General features: G+C 34.0%; 1 protein-coding gene across 5 annotated transcripts in view; it reads right to left on the reverse strand.

Moving 5' to 3' along the window:
• The window catches only part of RIMS2 (regulating synaptic membrane exocytosis 2), a 449695-nt gene that overhangs the window by 180484 nt on the left and 253368 nt on the right, over positions 1-15843 (reverse strand). For all 5 annotated transcript variants that reach the window (XM_056484738.1, XM_056484743.1, XM_056484739.1 and 2 more), the window contains 2 exons: positions 14146-14317; positions 13459-13612 (listed from right to left, as the gene is read on the reverse strand). In XM_056484738.1, the coding sequence (XP_056340713.1) occupies positions 13459-13612; positions 14146-14317 (326 nt within the window). The remainder of the gene's footprint in view (positions 1-13458; positions 13613-14145; positions 14318-15843) is intronic.

Here is a 15843-nt window from a genome sequence, read left to right on the forward strand (position 1 = left end):
CCTCTAATTATTTTCTTAATTATAGTATTGCAAAGGCCCAGTCTCTTCTTTTCCCCAAAGAAAGCATCCATTCCAGCTGTGATGCTGTCCCTGTTGCCTTTTTCAGGAGAATCTTCCACTGGCATAGTGATATATGTGCCAGTGAGCAAGAAGGATTAGTCTCCATTCTTCTTAGGCACTGATGCAAATCCAGGTCATGAAGTGAGGACAATATTTGTGACCAAACACTAAGCAGGAGAGCCCTACAAGCTGGCTGGGGCTTGGCTGGGACCTGAAAGGCAAAAGTCCCCAAAGGGAATGCAAAGCAGTGGGATCCTGTCTTTTTGTGACCCTGACACTGCTGTGCAGAGATGCCAATCATGTTACTCAGGCCCCATCAGAGAGAGGATTGTGCAATGGGAAGATGAGGGCAATTGAGTTTGCTGATGCTCATCACATGGAGGCTTGGAAAGGTTTTAATCACAAAAGATGAAAAAAGGCTGAATCAACTATGATTTGAATAGATGTCATTTACTCATCAACTAATTCATTCTTATGAATGAATCTAATTAATTACAACTGAGGTTGCTTTTTACTTATGTTTATATTTACAGCTAAGTACATCTGCTTTAACATATTTTTAGAATATTATATTCTGTATTCAGGAGGAGATTATTTGCATCTTTGAGGATGAAAATAGTCAGCTGTTGCCACAGTGGGCTCTAGACTTCCCAGCTGTGTAGCTAAAATTATATATTGTTGTAGTCACAAGATACATCTGGCAGAAATGAGAGATCACGAAGCTTCAGCAGGCTACAGGTATAAAAGACAGGGTTTTCTCTTTCTCTCTCTGTCTTCTCAAGCCATATCCACCTGGTCCAGAATCTCCTAATACCTCAGCTCCACATCATCTTTCAGGATCTGAGAGACCTGAGCTTCAGGGAAGAGCCAGGGCAAGAGAAAGTGAACAGGCCAGGATTGAGACCTGTCAAAGGATGGGAGCAGAAAAGGAATAAAACCAAGGGAAGAATCAAATTTCAGTGACTTCTCAAACTGTCTTTGCCACTGCAAAGAGGAGAGTCTCTTGTAACACCTGACATCCTTAAACATGAAAGCTTGATCTGAAAGCTTGTTCAGCTCAGATCATCTATCTTGTCAAGCAGCTACAAGCCAGTTCTAACTACTAACAGACTTAAACCAATTGAAAAATAAAACGTGTTAAAATAATATTTTTTATTTCCTTATAAATGTAAATTTAAATGATGGTAAAGAAGTCAGAAGAAACTCCAAGGAGAATTAATTACTTGGTTTTATCTTTGGCAATCAATGTCTTCAGGAAGGATGGAGGAAGGAAAGTAATGCTATGTCAATTAAATATGTAATGTCAAGAACTACTGCATGGAATATATAACTTCTGCAAAGGAATCAGATTATACATATATAAAACATCTTCCATTAACTTCAGAAATGGAACAAACTAGAAAGTGTACAGGTCAAAATCTTCTATTGAACCAAGTATTTGAAATGTCAGTATAATTGCTGGCAGATTAGTTTAATATTTCTTAGAATTTTTGCAAGAGTAATTTCATGTGCTGTATATTAATTTTAAATGGTAATTTTCTTTTTAATCTATTGACTATGTAAATGTGAAGATTAGGCATGTGCCCCACCTTAGTCATGCCTTTTCATAGTACTACTTCATTAAGTAATTTGGACAACTGATTACAAAAAAGAGACAGAGGAATTAATATTTTTATCTGGGAAATGTGACATTGAAGCATCTCACAAATTATTGCAAATTAATATTGTGAATGAACCTTTTATTTAGTAATTAGTTAATATCCTAAACTCTTTAACATATATATTATAAAATATGGTCCTAAAATATGGGCAAGGAGTTTAAATCAATTCTTACATAAATTCAGATTTCAGTAAAAATCTTATATTCCAGGATACTGTTTACATTAAATGAATGCATTGGTGCCAATGGTTTCCCTGTAGTTAACTTTTTCCTTGATGCCATTCCACTAGTATGTATTTTATTCATAAAACTTTATTGGAGGTATTATTCCCCTTTTGTCTGATAACTGTGTAATAATAAATGGTAAATACAGACTTTCAATTCCCTTCCACCCAGATTAACCATTATTACAGTTTTGGGCTGAAGGTAAAATAGACCTCATGCTACTGTAACCCACAAAAACACCTTAATTCAGCATAACCCCAGCCCCAGCGAAATCAAAATATATTTTTTTATTCCATTTATCAAGTTTGCATCTAACAGCCTTAAATTATTAATAAAACTTCTCAGGAGAGAGTTTACAGGAGAGTTCACACTAGGGGCAGTGGAAAAGCTTCCTATCAGAACTTGCCAGAGTTCAGCATCCTCCTGCCCTTCCACAGCTCCTTCTCCCAAGCCATCACCTCTCCCAGCACGGCAGCTCTGTGAGAACACGTGCACAGCACAGCTGGAAGTTCACAGCACCTGCACTGTAGCTTCCATTGCAGAGTTGGGGAAAAACCCCACCACAAAAAAACCATCAGGACCATTATTTTAAATTTCTATTTAGCAAATACCTTCTATTTAATTTTTTTATTGTTTGCGCTTTTACTTTCTATTACGTTGAAAAGGAATTTATAATACAGTAGTTTCTTAGTATAAAACATTTCCATTTTTCATCCTCAGGGATGAAATAACTGTCTTGGGTTGCAGTACAAAATGTGGCCAGAAATGTGTATCTGTTGAAGCTGGGTGGGGCAGGGATTCCTTATCTCCATGGCACACATTATCTGCTAATGGGCCATCTTTAAAACCAGCTGGGGCAATCATCTTTATCTTTTCCACAGCCCATCCTCCCTCCAGGAAGATATCATCTGCTGCTGGGCCACTGAGTCCCACTGTGTGACTGATAAAATTACATCATCCCACTGGGAGATGCTCCAGCCAGGGGGAGGAGCCAAGCCTTTCATAACTAGATAAAAATTGAGATTTTAAACACTAAAGTAGCCTTCTTTCCACTAGATTCCCACATCATCCCTGGACCTTCAGAGGAAAACTGCACCTTTTACAGGAGCACTGCTTCAGCTGAACCACATCTGCCACTGCAGGAGGATGCAGCCACCATTTAATGGCACTGCTACCAACACCCTGACTGACTGACAGGGTGTCAGCTTGGATTCTGACTCTGTCAGAGTTGGGATTGTTCTTTGTAATACAGCATTACTATTTTAATTTTCCTAATAAAGAACTGTTATTCCTAATTCCCATATATTTACCTAAAAGTCCCTTAATTTCAAAATTATAACAATTTAGAGGAAAGGTGTTCACATTCTTCATTTCAAAAAAAAAGCTTCTGCCTTTATTAGCAAACACCTGTCCTTCAAAGCAAAACAATAATGTAAAGAAAAAATTAGGTGTTTCATTCAATTTCATGAATTAAACAGGTATTTTTTGTAAAATTTCCATGGGATACAGTGTTGGTAGCCATGGAAAACTTCAACAGCTTCCAAATAAAAATAATTTTGGAACAACTGGAAAAAATGTTCACAAAATATTCCTTGGTTTTCCCAAGCCTGTCAATGTTTTAAAAGTGTTTGGACAATGTATTTCATAACATGCTTTAGCTTTTGGTCAGGACTGAATGGTTAGGCTCTTGGACTAGATGATTGTGGCAGGTCTCTGTCAACTGGAATATTGTATTCTATTTCACCAGAATCACATTTCTCTCCATAACAACATTCTAAATAATTGGAGGTCTCCCAAATGAATGAAAAGATATCCAAATATAAATATTTTCTTACAAAGCAACCAGAATCTGTGGAGGGCTCCAAAAAACTTTATGTCTTCCATATGACACTGGCACACAAGTTTTCTTCACTTTCTTAATAATATACAGAGGAAATAATGTAAAATACCTTCTTTGTTTCATTTATTCCTCATAGACATTTCTGATAGACCTTAAGAGAAGACTAACACAGCAGGTTCAAAGCTCTACTAAAGTGCTTATGACCAACCAACATAGTTATCAAAATGAAGTAGGACAGGAGATAGATGAGAAATAAAATTAGTGTGAGTCAGCCTAAATACAGAAGAAAGTGCCAAATTTATGGCTTAGGAATCCTGTGTTTTTCTTGTGGAAAAAGAGAAAGAAAAAAAAGAAAAAGAAAGCAGACCAATCTCCCAATCGTGTCCCTTAAATTGCAGGAAGCTTTTACAAGGTTTTGTGGACTCCTTGGGGCACCAAAGGGCAGTGAAGCATGCGTGCAGCTCCTTCCCTGGAGCACACAGAAGGCCTTCACAACCACTTAAAGTCACTTAGCATTGCCTGTACTTCTTCTATGTTCAAAGCCAACATATAAGCAAGCCCAAAAGAGTCTCATAACCACTGCTTTAAGAATTTGCTCTCTGATATTCATCCAGCCTGTGCCCAAGGGCTCTTAGTGTGAGCTGATTTCTCATGCAGTCCTGCTGTCTCCATGTCAATCTGTCACTTTATCATCCTGCACATAATTGTGGGGTTTAGAGGCTTTTGACCAATTTCATCTACAGTAACAGAGCATAAACATCAAATTCCATTAACTCACTACAGATCTTTGAAAATGGTCAGAGCAAGATAGATGAGAAAGACAAAAGAGAGAGATAAAACTTTTGAATAGAAGAGAGAGATACAAATTGGAAGTCTTAATCAAAAAGACACTTTATCCACCTAAAATTTGAGTCTAATCCACATGTGTGCAAGTCCACAGATGCCACACCAAACTTGGTCTCTCCCCATGCAAAGATATCATAAAACATGTGAGAATGTGAGATTATTTCAGGAGAGAAAGGAGTAGAAGAAATATGGGAAACTGACATTAGACATAATGGAAAAGGGATTTTATAAGTACTACCCTCAAGGAAGTTCTGCTTTAAGGGAGTTTTGCTTCTCTCCACCACAGCATGGAACTATTTTCATAACAATGTGGGTTTCATTTTTTAAGCATAACTAAAAGATAATTAGTTGAACCAATTCTCAAAGAGATTTCAATAATTAAAACTGAAAAAACTGCAAAAAGTCCCAAATGAAATGCACTACACAATTTAAGTTGGCAAAAACTGTATGTTATTAATTTACTTATATTTAATTAAGGCAAATTCCTCAGCTAGAGCTGTATTTGTAATGGGGGATTTATATCAACAAGAAACTGTAAAAATATATACCAGTGTAAATACTGATTTTGCCAGTACTTCACTTACCCCATGTCTCAATTCTAAAAATACTTTCACTAGTTCTCAAACAGCTGTAATATAATAGCATTCCTTTTAATCCAGTTTAAGCAAAATAGCATTTTCCTATATAGTTAATAAAGCTCACTACAGTTTTCCTACTATAGCTCTACCTAAAATAAAGGCAAGCAAAGCAGGTATAGTATTACAATATTGCTCTAATATCAATACTGAAACATTAAGAATAGAGAAAGAAAGCCAACAAAAGACCTATTACTGAAAAGCAGACAAGAAAAGCCAAAGAACTTTTATGCATTTTAGTATCTGCACAAAAGGTAGCAAAAGCACACCAAAAAATATCAAATAAAATTTTGCATGTATATGGAAGCAATAAGCACTTCTGGCATGCTGAAAATTTACCTGAATTATATGAATATAAGCCTTTATCTGGAAAACAAATATTGAAATGAAGTAGTGTCAGGGGAAAATACATGAATTACACATGTAACAGGGATGATTAGAACCTTAAACTTTTTTATAATTGCTGCCAGAGATGGAAGAATTTGATACTGTAGGCCACATTCCTTTACAGCAATAAAAATAAGCAGCTAAGAGAAATTAAACCATAAAATCACTTCTGATTAACAGTTATATGCAATAGCCACAGAGGCCTAGCAGAGCAATTTCAGTCATTTCCAATTCTGAAATACAATTGCATTCTTTTACTTTAAGTGTTTAACTTTTTAAGGGCAAAATGTATATTCAGCTAAGCATACAATATGAGCTTCTACCCTTAAAAATATTGCACACTTCTGCTGGCACTGCAGCACTAGCAGACGTTTCCCAAGATGTAGTTTGGAATCCTGCTTTAAATTTAGCAGACTCTGAAGTGATGTGCCAGTCAATCTCCTCCCTCCTGCTAGGTCTTGATTTGGTAGATATGTACATAAACAAGAACCTTAATTATATATTGTTGATACCAGTGAATTTTAGAATCCTGATATGAGCTCAATGATTAAATACTTGCAATACCTGATTTATTGTTTGCAATCCTTAAGTCTGGCTGATTTATGTATTTAAGTTTTCCATACAATCACACCAATTTTTCTAAACTGAACAAAATATTAGTACGCAATTCTGGACAATTCTGGAAACATGAAATGTTAATTGCATTTTTAGATTTTGAAAATAGGACTTCCATAAGATGTCATAATACCTAGAAGTCAGGGAGCCAAAATAACATTAATAATATCTTGACATTAGCAAGTTTTTCTGAATATTTTCATTCCTTGTAGTTGAAGAGCTCACAGACACCATATTAAAGAGAAAAGAGTGACAGTCTGTAAGCAAATAATGCACCTCAGATGATAGGATATGACAGTGTTAGAAAATTTCAATTTCTTGCCAAATGGTGCTGTTAATGGATTCACTGGATGACTAAGTGCCTTCTGGCAAGTCACCCTTTTTCTGTTGTCCAGGTACTAACTATTTTAATATGTGGATCATATTACTAAATCATCTCCTACTTGCAATTTCTAACTCTACATTTTCAGCTTTGGCTTATTGATAAATGTAATAAATTTTTATGTCCCAGACGCATTAGGCAATATAATTTCAAAGTGATACAAGTTTTTTCAGCATCACTTAAAACCTTTTAGCTGTGATTTATTGTGTAACTTCTCTAATATTTGTATTCCTTAATACTAATCTCTTCTGGCTATGAATTCCATTAAAAATGACAATCATTTGGCGTTGACAAAATTATGAAAAATGCAGTTTGGAAACTTTGCCTTGTTTACCCTGACAACATGAGGTGTTACCTGAAGGTGGAAGCATGCCACATGCCCACAACAAAAATCTATTAACACAGTCTAGAAATTATTCATAGAGTTATAAATTATGGGCTTTCTGAATTTAACTGATGGATAGATCTTTCAAAGGGTAGAGCTTCTTGAAGAGCACAAGAATATAAAATTAGTGAGATTATAATGGGATCAAGGACTAAGAAAGCAATGCTTGTTTCTATGTGGTCACAGCACAGAAAGGAAGAAGTCAGAATAGTATTAAAACCATCTGAAAACTTCATTACACAACAGAAGAATAGTTTAATAATATGTTTTTATCAAGTAACCAGAGAAATAAAGTAATTCTCTTAAACTGCTTCAAAACAGGTTTTTAAGTATTTTTGTAGTTTAATTACAATTTAGTAAATTAATATCCTAAATGAGTTTCTTTTTATTAGAAAAAGAAAAATCTTTTGATAGTTTAAGGCCTTTTTAGACATCCCTGTATCATGTTAAATACCTTTTAATTAAAGTATTTAATAAACCATAGATGTACAATAAAATATAATAAATAAATAATAGATGTACAATAAATATATTACTGGTATATATATATATCATCATACTCTGTGAACAAAATATCAATGCATGCAAACAAAGATAACATGCCCAAGGCCTGTGCTCCATTAAAAGAAAGAGGAAAAACTAAGGAAAAGGCATGAAAGAGAAAATTAATTGCTGTTTTTTCTCTTTAGGGTAAAATTCATAAAATAAATTAATCATGGCCTGTGCCACTGACCATAAAATGCTCCATATTATAATCTGGAATAAAAACTCACTGATTAATGTTTCCATTAAGTACAATTCATCTACTAGTGAACAGCATTATTACAATTTCCTCAAGTAAGGTTCAGTAACATTCACTGAAAATTATCACACTGACTTACCAAACTCACAACAAACTAACAGGAAATTGCTGAGACAGCAAGATCCTGATTCTGCAGTAAAATGAGCCTCTACAGAGCTCCAAGGAAGTGAATAATTTTCAGCGGAAGAAGATTGGCCATCATTTCACTAGGGTTTATATTTCACAGATTAAAGTTTCAGATACATTTGTAATTCATTATTGTTAAACTTTAATGATTTTGGTACTACGAAATGTATATCTTGATGTTCTACAATATAGACTTGACAGCTTTACCATTTAAATAATTGAAGAGAGGGATTAAATTAACAGTTATGACATTCCTCGTTGATCTCATGGTAGAGCCACAGAACTCCAAAAAATAAAATTTGTCAGCACCCAGCAATGACAAGTCTATCTAAAAATGTTTTTCAAAAATTAATAAGTAATGGGAATCTTCATTTTTTAATTCAGTCTATCAGTTTGGTTTTTTTCTAGGCAGATTTAATAATTTTTATCATGTTAAAGTCTCAGCATTGATGCAGAAAATATAGTCTGATGGAAAAATGTACAAAGTAAAAAACTGAAAAGTTGACAAAACTTTTCAACCTACTCAAAACACTTTGTTTACACATTATAGCTTTTTTTTATTCCCACCCAAAAAAATGAATACAATTTGAAAAAAGGCATATATAGCTATTTGCAGACTATATGCAGATTTCTTTAGAACATAACTATAGTAAAATTTTGTCCCCAGATTTTAAATTCTCATTACTTTATTTTCTCTCTCTCCAGATTTTTTATGGGCTTGGAGAATCATGAAATTCAGTGAATTAAGTCATTGATGACTAAAAAAATTCTAAAAGTAATGAAAGTAAAATTCCCTTTACAAGAAAACTACTCCAAAGTATGTTTATTTACATTTATTTTTATTTTCATTGATTCTTCCTGGTTTTCAGATCTTGAAAAAAAACTTTTTTTTTGGACTTCTACATGTTGATTTTCAAATACTGCAATTTCTAAAATGTTTGAGATCTTGCTCTCTGAAGAGTTTATCTCCCACAGATTTATTACTTCTCCCTTACTGAGGATGCTCAAAATATAAATTTTTTATTTTTCAAACCACATTGTGAAATACATAGTATTTAAAAACTGTACAGACCTGCTGCTGCACAGGCCTATGCTGCAACAAGAGAACTGAAAATGTCTGGGTTTACAGTCTGGGTTTTGTATTCCCATTTCTTCTCATTTGCACACTTAGCTGTTCCCTGCTCTGCACACTGCACTCTCTGAGCCCTGCAGATCAATAATTCAGCCGGCTTAACTTTAAAGCTGCAGAGTCTGACTTCAAAAACTATTGTCACATTTCAATCCTAAATATTTGGGAAGTCTTAAAACACTTGGAGTAAAACAAAATCTGCTTCTAAAACAAATTCAGCATCAATACAAAACTATAAAAATTATTGTTCTCCAAAAAAAACCAAACAAACCCCATATTCTTTCTCATTTCAACAGTATCAGCTCACACTGCACAAATGCTCACATTAAATGGATATAACTGTAAAAGATGGAATAAGAATGTGTCATATCCAATTTTATTTCTATGTCTATATTCTGGGCTCATGGAGAGGAACTAATTTTAGATACACAATCCCATGGTATACACCTTGCTTGATTCCTGTACCATTTCTCAATAAATAGAAATACTAACTATGACTTCCATTACAGCAATCCTAACAACTGTGAAAACAGCACCAAAAGCAAATTGAATTTTGCATGGATTTTCCAATAAGATTCTTAGCTAATATGAGATTGAAAAATAACCTACCAACAATGGGAATTCTTAAATATTCTCTAAAATTATTCTAAATTTTCTGGTAACAATTTTTTTCAAAGGCAATATATTAAAAAAAAAAAAAAAAAAACAACTTCAGTTTGGCTGTAATTCTAGTTGTCTGGAATTTTGAGTGTATGCCTGATTTTATGACGATGTTAGAGAAAATGAGGTAATTTTAAAAATTCACTTTAAAAGTTGAGCACAATAGGTAAAATAGACCTACTCATTACCTCACATTTCGCTTAAGAAAAAGCTTAAAATATATTCACTGGATCAGGTTTTGAAAATCTGAAATATAATTAGCTGAGAGTTATAATTAGCTAGTAAGTCATAATCCTATGTTCTATATTAGTTTCAATTTCTAAGTAGATATCTGTCAAAAATCATAAAGGAGAAAGTAAAGGAATGATTCTTTACCAGTAGGAATTTAAAGGAATGTATGGATCAGAGAACTGGGATAGAGAAGGTGGACAGCTGACTTAGATCAGTCTGTACCACAACACACTGCCCACTCAAAGATATTGAGAGATAAATATATGTAGAAACTAAGCTACTGTCTCTGAAAGCTGGTTCCTAAAAAAAAACAGCATATGGGGCTCTGTGGGAAGCTTGCACTTTGCTACTGGCAATCTGTAAATACAACTTCACTCTTCAGGGCTGACAGTCTGCTCTTCTTCAGGAACACTGCAATCCAGTGATATTAATAAGAGAATAGAAATGCTGAGTGTAGGTGGTTCTTTTAAACTACCTTTAGAGAGCAAGGTTTAAGTATTGTATTCCAATATATGTGTTTATCACTACGTGGCAATCATAAAAGCTTAGATGTGTAATGTGTATTTATACAAACAAAAAACAACCTTGTAATTCAAAATATCTCTCCTGTCATTTCTCACACTAATAATTTTTGGGGGAATTCAATAAAGTCTTTCATATTGTACTCACTAATTCTATAGAGACATTGCAGAAAAGAACAAAAGGTAGGAGGACTGAACTGCTCAGATATTGCAGCCCCAAAAATTGAAATCAGCCTGCTTAATAACAGCCTAGTCTATGTTCTAAGAATTGCTTTAAAAAAACACTGACAAACATGCTAGACAAGCCTTGTTCTAGAGATTTTTTTTCACGTTGTCATAATGTGCTGCTGGAAAACATCTCCTGTTTCATCATATACAAGAATGTTATTGAGAGATACAAAAACATCTTCAGACACAAGAAACTAAAATATGAAGTTTCACTTCATGATCTTTTGACACCTCAAAAAAAAAAAAAGTAAAAACCCTAGACTTCTTTGTGTTTTTAATACAGAATAAACATTTTACTTTGTGAAGGCAAACACTTTTAAGAGGTGCTGTCTGCCCCTTCACCAGTCCCCTGGTGGTGACATTTAGATTGGGAAGAGCATTTTTGGAGGCCATCTGGTGCAATGCCTGTTTCAGGCTTGGCCAACTTACCCTGCATTGTTTACAGCCTTGTCCATTTGAGTACTGGATCTCTCAGCAGGATAGTGCATGACCTCTTTGGACACCAAGAAGCACTTTTATTTCCGTTTGAGAGGTGTGACAGAAATAAAAGAAAAATTCTATTTTCCCATTGCTAAACGGATTCTGCTGCCATAGCTGAGATGCTAAATTTTCAATTGTACACCTTTTCAGACCCCAGAAAGCAAGGATTATAATTCCAGGATACCTTGTTCTCTATACATTTAAAGCTATCTGTTTAAACTGAAAATTATTTATGATACACAAGGAATCAAGACATGAATATTCCCAGGCCACTAGAGAAAATCCTTCCTTATTGGGTCCCTATCTCCATACAAAAGGAAATAGGATAATTTAGTCTAGGAACATGTGAATTCTCCAGCAATAATAGTGAACATCTGAAATTGCATATTTGATTGAAGTTTTTAGAACCTGAGGCTGAAAAACTAGTGCTCTGGGAACAGCCAGGTTAAACCATCTTCATTGAGAAGCAGGACTTCCATATCAGATCTTAGTATTTCACCAAACCAGAAGTTTGTCCTTTCCTCTATATTTACAGACAAGCATGTAAAATTGTTCAGTTGAGCATATTATTAGTATTAGTATTAGTATTTATTAGCTATTTTTTTATTTTTATTAATTTTTATTAATTTCATTAGTATTTATTAGCTATTTATTTATTACTAGATAAAAAAACCTGAATCTCTTTCAAATTTTGAGCCAGTATCATCCACCAGATTTTTACTCAAACATCACTAGAATATGTTAAAAAATAAAACATAAATTCATTCTTAATGGCAGTTGTTTATTGCACAGACCAAAATTCTGATAGACAAATAGGGTTTGTTTGCAGGACTGAATATTTCCTGAAAATCAGAATTTCATTAACTTCACATACAAAGAGTCCAACTGGTCTGCAAAAATAGTTGTTGTAGATGGAAACTTAACTTCTTAAAATGTGTTAAAAGATGACATTAACCATGTAAGAAGTATAATTTAAAAACTTTAGTTAAATAACAGTTATGGCATGTGAATAGACTGAAGAGGACTGAATTGCAATAGAACTCATGACCTTTTAATTATAATTTCTTTCCTCCTTTTGTGGACAAGCATAATCTTACAACTTCAAGGCTATGCAGTGTAAGTCTCTGATAACGTGTCTTATCTCAGAATATTATGATATGGAGCATTTTAATCCTTATCACCATCAAGTGCACAGAAGCAAAACAAACTGCTTGAAACACTCATGTAGAAGGGGTTATCTAATAAAGACTCTACATAGAACATATGAGATATCCAAGCTTGTTTTCATGACTTCACACATAAGTTTCTGTGAGTTTGTGTGAAACGTGCACACACACTCACATACAATAACTCAAAGAAACTCCAAGTAAATCTTAGAAATTGAATTTCTGTTGTTGAAGTACCTTTCTGTTGTTGGGGGAGGTATTTGTTTGATTTGAGGTTTTGGTTTTGTTTTGTTGGGTATTTGTGGTGGTGGTGGGACTTTTGGGTTTTGGGGGTTTTATTAATTTGGTTGATTCATTTGGTTTGTTGCGGTTTTTTAATATAACTGCCAACTGGTATTTTAAAAAGTTTATTCAGTGAAGAAGAGCTTTAAATCACTGGCAGTATTGAAGAGCTTAATGGAGAAACCATGAAGTATTGATGAACCAGATTTTTCCCCTTTACTGTGTTATTCTTATGTATCTATTTTTACTACCATACTTTATACACTCTATTTTCAAAACTTCTGCTGATAACTACGATGGATTGAGTATAACTCTACAAAGTCGAATTTTTAGAGAAATTCCGTTTGTGAATCTAAGCACATAAAATAGTATCAAAGTAAGGCAACAGGCCATGGCATTAATTTATCTACATATGATGTTATATACAGGTTACTTTAAGAAGTATGAGCTAAATGGAAAGGTCCTGCAAATCCACTTTTGCTTAAACCATGAAATTATGAACATAATACAAAAGAAAGAGTTTCATGATAAAAAGAGCAAATTGCAAAAACCAAGATAATTTACTCAAGCTGAGGATCTGAACTGAGCTGTCTCATAAGAAAAAAATGGTGCAATGCACAGTGGCTGATACCATTTGTAGCATGTCAGACTCTCATCAGTAACCACAAATTATCAAATTCACAACAGCTACAAATCAACATAAAAATTCTGTCAGCTTTCCATTTGAAATAATTTAATAGATTTTATTATGCATTAATTCAGATGAACTATACACAGTGTGTAAAACTAATAACCTACTTTGCAACCTCCGTGTGGGACTCTCTCCATGGAGTTGTCTGCGTGGCAAATATGGTGAAGGATGGGGAAGTGGCAATGAAGAGACATCATGTGTTTGCAGTTTGTACCAGTGAGGTTCATCATCTAGTAATGCTGTCTCTAACTCAATAAGAATCTAAAAAAGAAAGAATGGTTAAAAGCAGGAAAGCATTGTGTGACAGAATATCTTAAAATAGATACAAATTTTATTCTATTATTCTCTTATTGCTAAGGACTTTGTCTGAAGTTATATAAAAACCTTGCTTTAATATGAAAGAATGTCCTGTGCCTTTGAGAACACTAAATATACAAAAAACCTTTCCCAAAACCCTTACTACCTTATGAGAGCCTTTACAGTATTCAAATAAGTTAATGAGCAACCTTCCAAAGTACTAGTAAAATACAACTATGGATAATATGGATTTTAATGAATAATTAGAAATTGAGAAACCACATTCATGCTGTTACTAAAACAGAGAAAACATAGAAAGAATCTCATATCAGGATTATGTGATATGTGCAAGATCACTATTTGCTGAGTGCAAGAAAAAATAAAACAATTAAAACCAGCTTTGCTTTGCACAGTTAGCAATTTTTTCAAAAATACTGTATCTATACATGAATATATGAGCAACTGTATTTCTATAGCAACTACCAATACTTGTATACCTCTCCTAAAAATTCACTTTCTTCCTCTCGAACTCGTGCTTGGTCCCAGAGTGTGATTTCTAACATTCGTTCTCTAAACTCTCTCCGATGAACTGGAGAATAAATAAATGTCTGATTCCACTTAGGTTCCAATGTTTTCTTTACTGTTTTTGTTCTTCTTTTATTTTTATCACTGAAAGAAACAGTTAAATATTAAATATGTTCAAAATACCATTAAGCTGCATTTAGTAAATAATGGAAAATAGGAAATCTTAAATCATCAGTTCAGTTTGTAGGACCATGGGTACTATAATCTACAGCAGGAATTTTCCTTTATTATAAAGCCAGTGCATATACTGAGGATAATTCATAAGTTAATATTAAAAACTAAGGTTAGATAATTTCAGGTTTATATGCCAATTCCAATTTTAATATGCTTTCCCCAAAAACCACAGGTGTTTTAATATGATTTTGGTTGTATTTTTTTTTTATTTTGGAAGCAGCATTTTATAAAGCAAAATGTTCTTCCATAAATGGGATTTCCACAAGGCACAGTCTGACAGAAGAACATCTCCACAGACAACACTGGGCATAGAAAACACTTTCATTTCAGAAACCTGAGCCAGCTGGTTCACTCCAATTCCAGCCCTACAGTGGCTCACTCCAACTGCAGAGCAGGAAGGAGCAGCAGGCTCACATGAAGGAATGGCCAGGGAGCTGGGGCAGTGCAGGGCTTTCCTCAATAAGGGCTCCTTATCCACCTGGGGAACCAGAAGCCCCAAAAATGAGTTACATGTTCTTTTCCAGCAACAAACAGTGTTCTCAAACCAGCTTCCCAAATCCTTGGTTAACTGCAGTGATCCACCCAGGCTGAAGGAGGACCTCCACTGCCAGGTGAGGTCTCCAGGTGAGCTTACCCTGCAGCCTGGCCCTGGCTCTGGGTGCTGTTGAAAGCAATGTCTTTTGCAGAATATTTCTAAGTGAAAGAATTAATATTTTCTGATTGAAACAGTTTTCACCCACACTCCTCCTACTGAAAATACTGACAAGAGTCCTCACAACAATGCTTATTTTAAACCTGCTGATTGCTGCATAATTCAGCTGCCATACTAATTTATGAGGATTTTTTGATAGACAATGCAGACAGTCTATTTGTTAATACTTGCAACTGCAATAAAGTCATTGTATTTCTGAACTGTTACTTGGAAGTTGGATCAAAAAATTACCTAAGAAAAAATATTTTTAGACACACTGTTAAAAACATGTAAATTATTTCTAGCATATTAAAGATTTGTTTACCCTTGTGAACTGAAATAAGTTACATTGTACAATATTTTTCAATGAAACTTTAATCAAAAAGAATTCAGCATCTTCTTATTAAATGCTTGACTCTTTTTTTACCTCTAGCATGCTTCCTTCTACTACACAAGAAATGTACTGTTGCTTACTTAGCTTTTAAATCTAAGGAAAGAAAAATGAATTTCAACATCAGAAAAAAACCCATAATTCTATAAGATATATTGGTGATCATAAACACATAAAACAACTAAATAAAAGTGCTGAATTCTTCCCATAAATTCGAAAAAAAATATAGATTAATAAAATTTAATGTCAATATACACTGTAAAACATTGTGAACACACTTTTGTTAACCTATTAATTTTTCATTACTTATGAAAAAGCAGGTAAATAATTGAAGGAGACCTGATTTTCAGTTTA

The sequence above is a fragment of the Oenanthe melanoleuca genome, chromosome 2, assembly GCF_029582105.1.
Source record: "Oenanthe melanoleuca isolate GR-GAL-2019-014 chromosome 2, OMel1.0, whole genome shotgun sequence".
In the NCBI taxonomy this organism is placed as follows: domain Eukaryota; kingdom Metazoa; phylum Chordata; class Aves; order Passeriformes; family Muscicapidae; genus Oenanthe; species Oenanthe melanoleuca.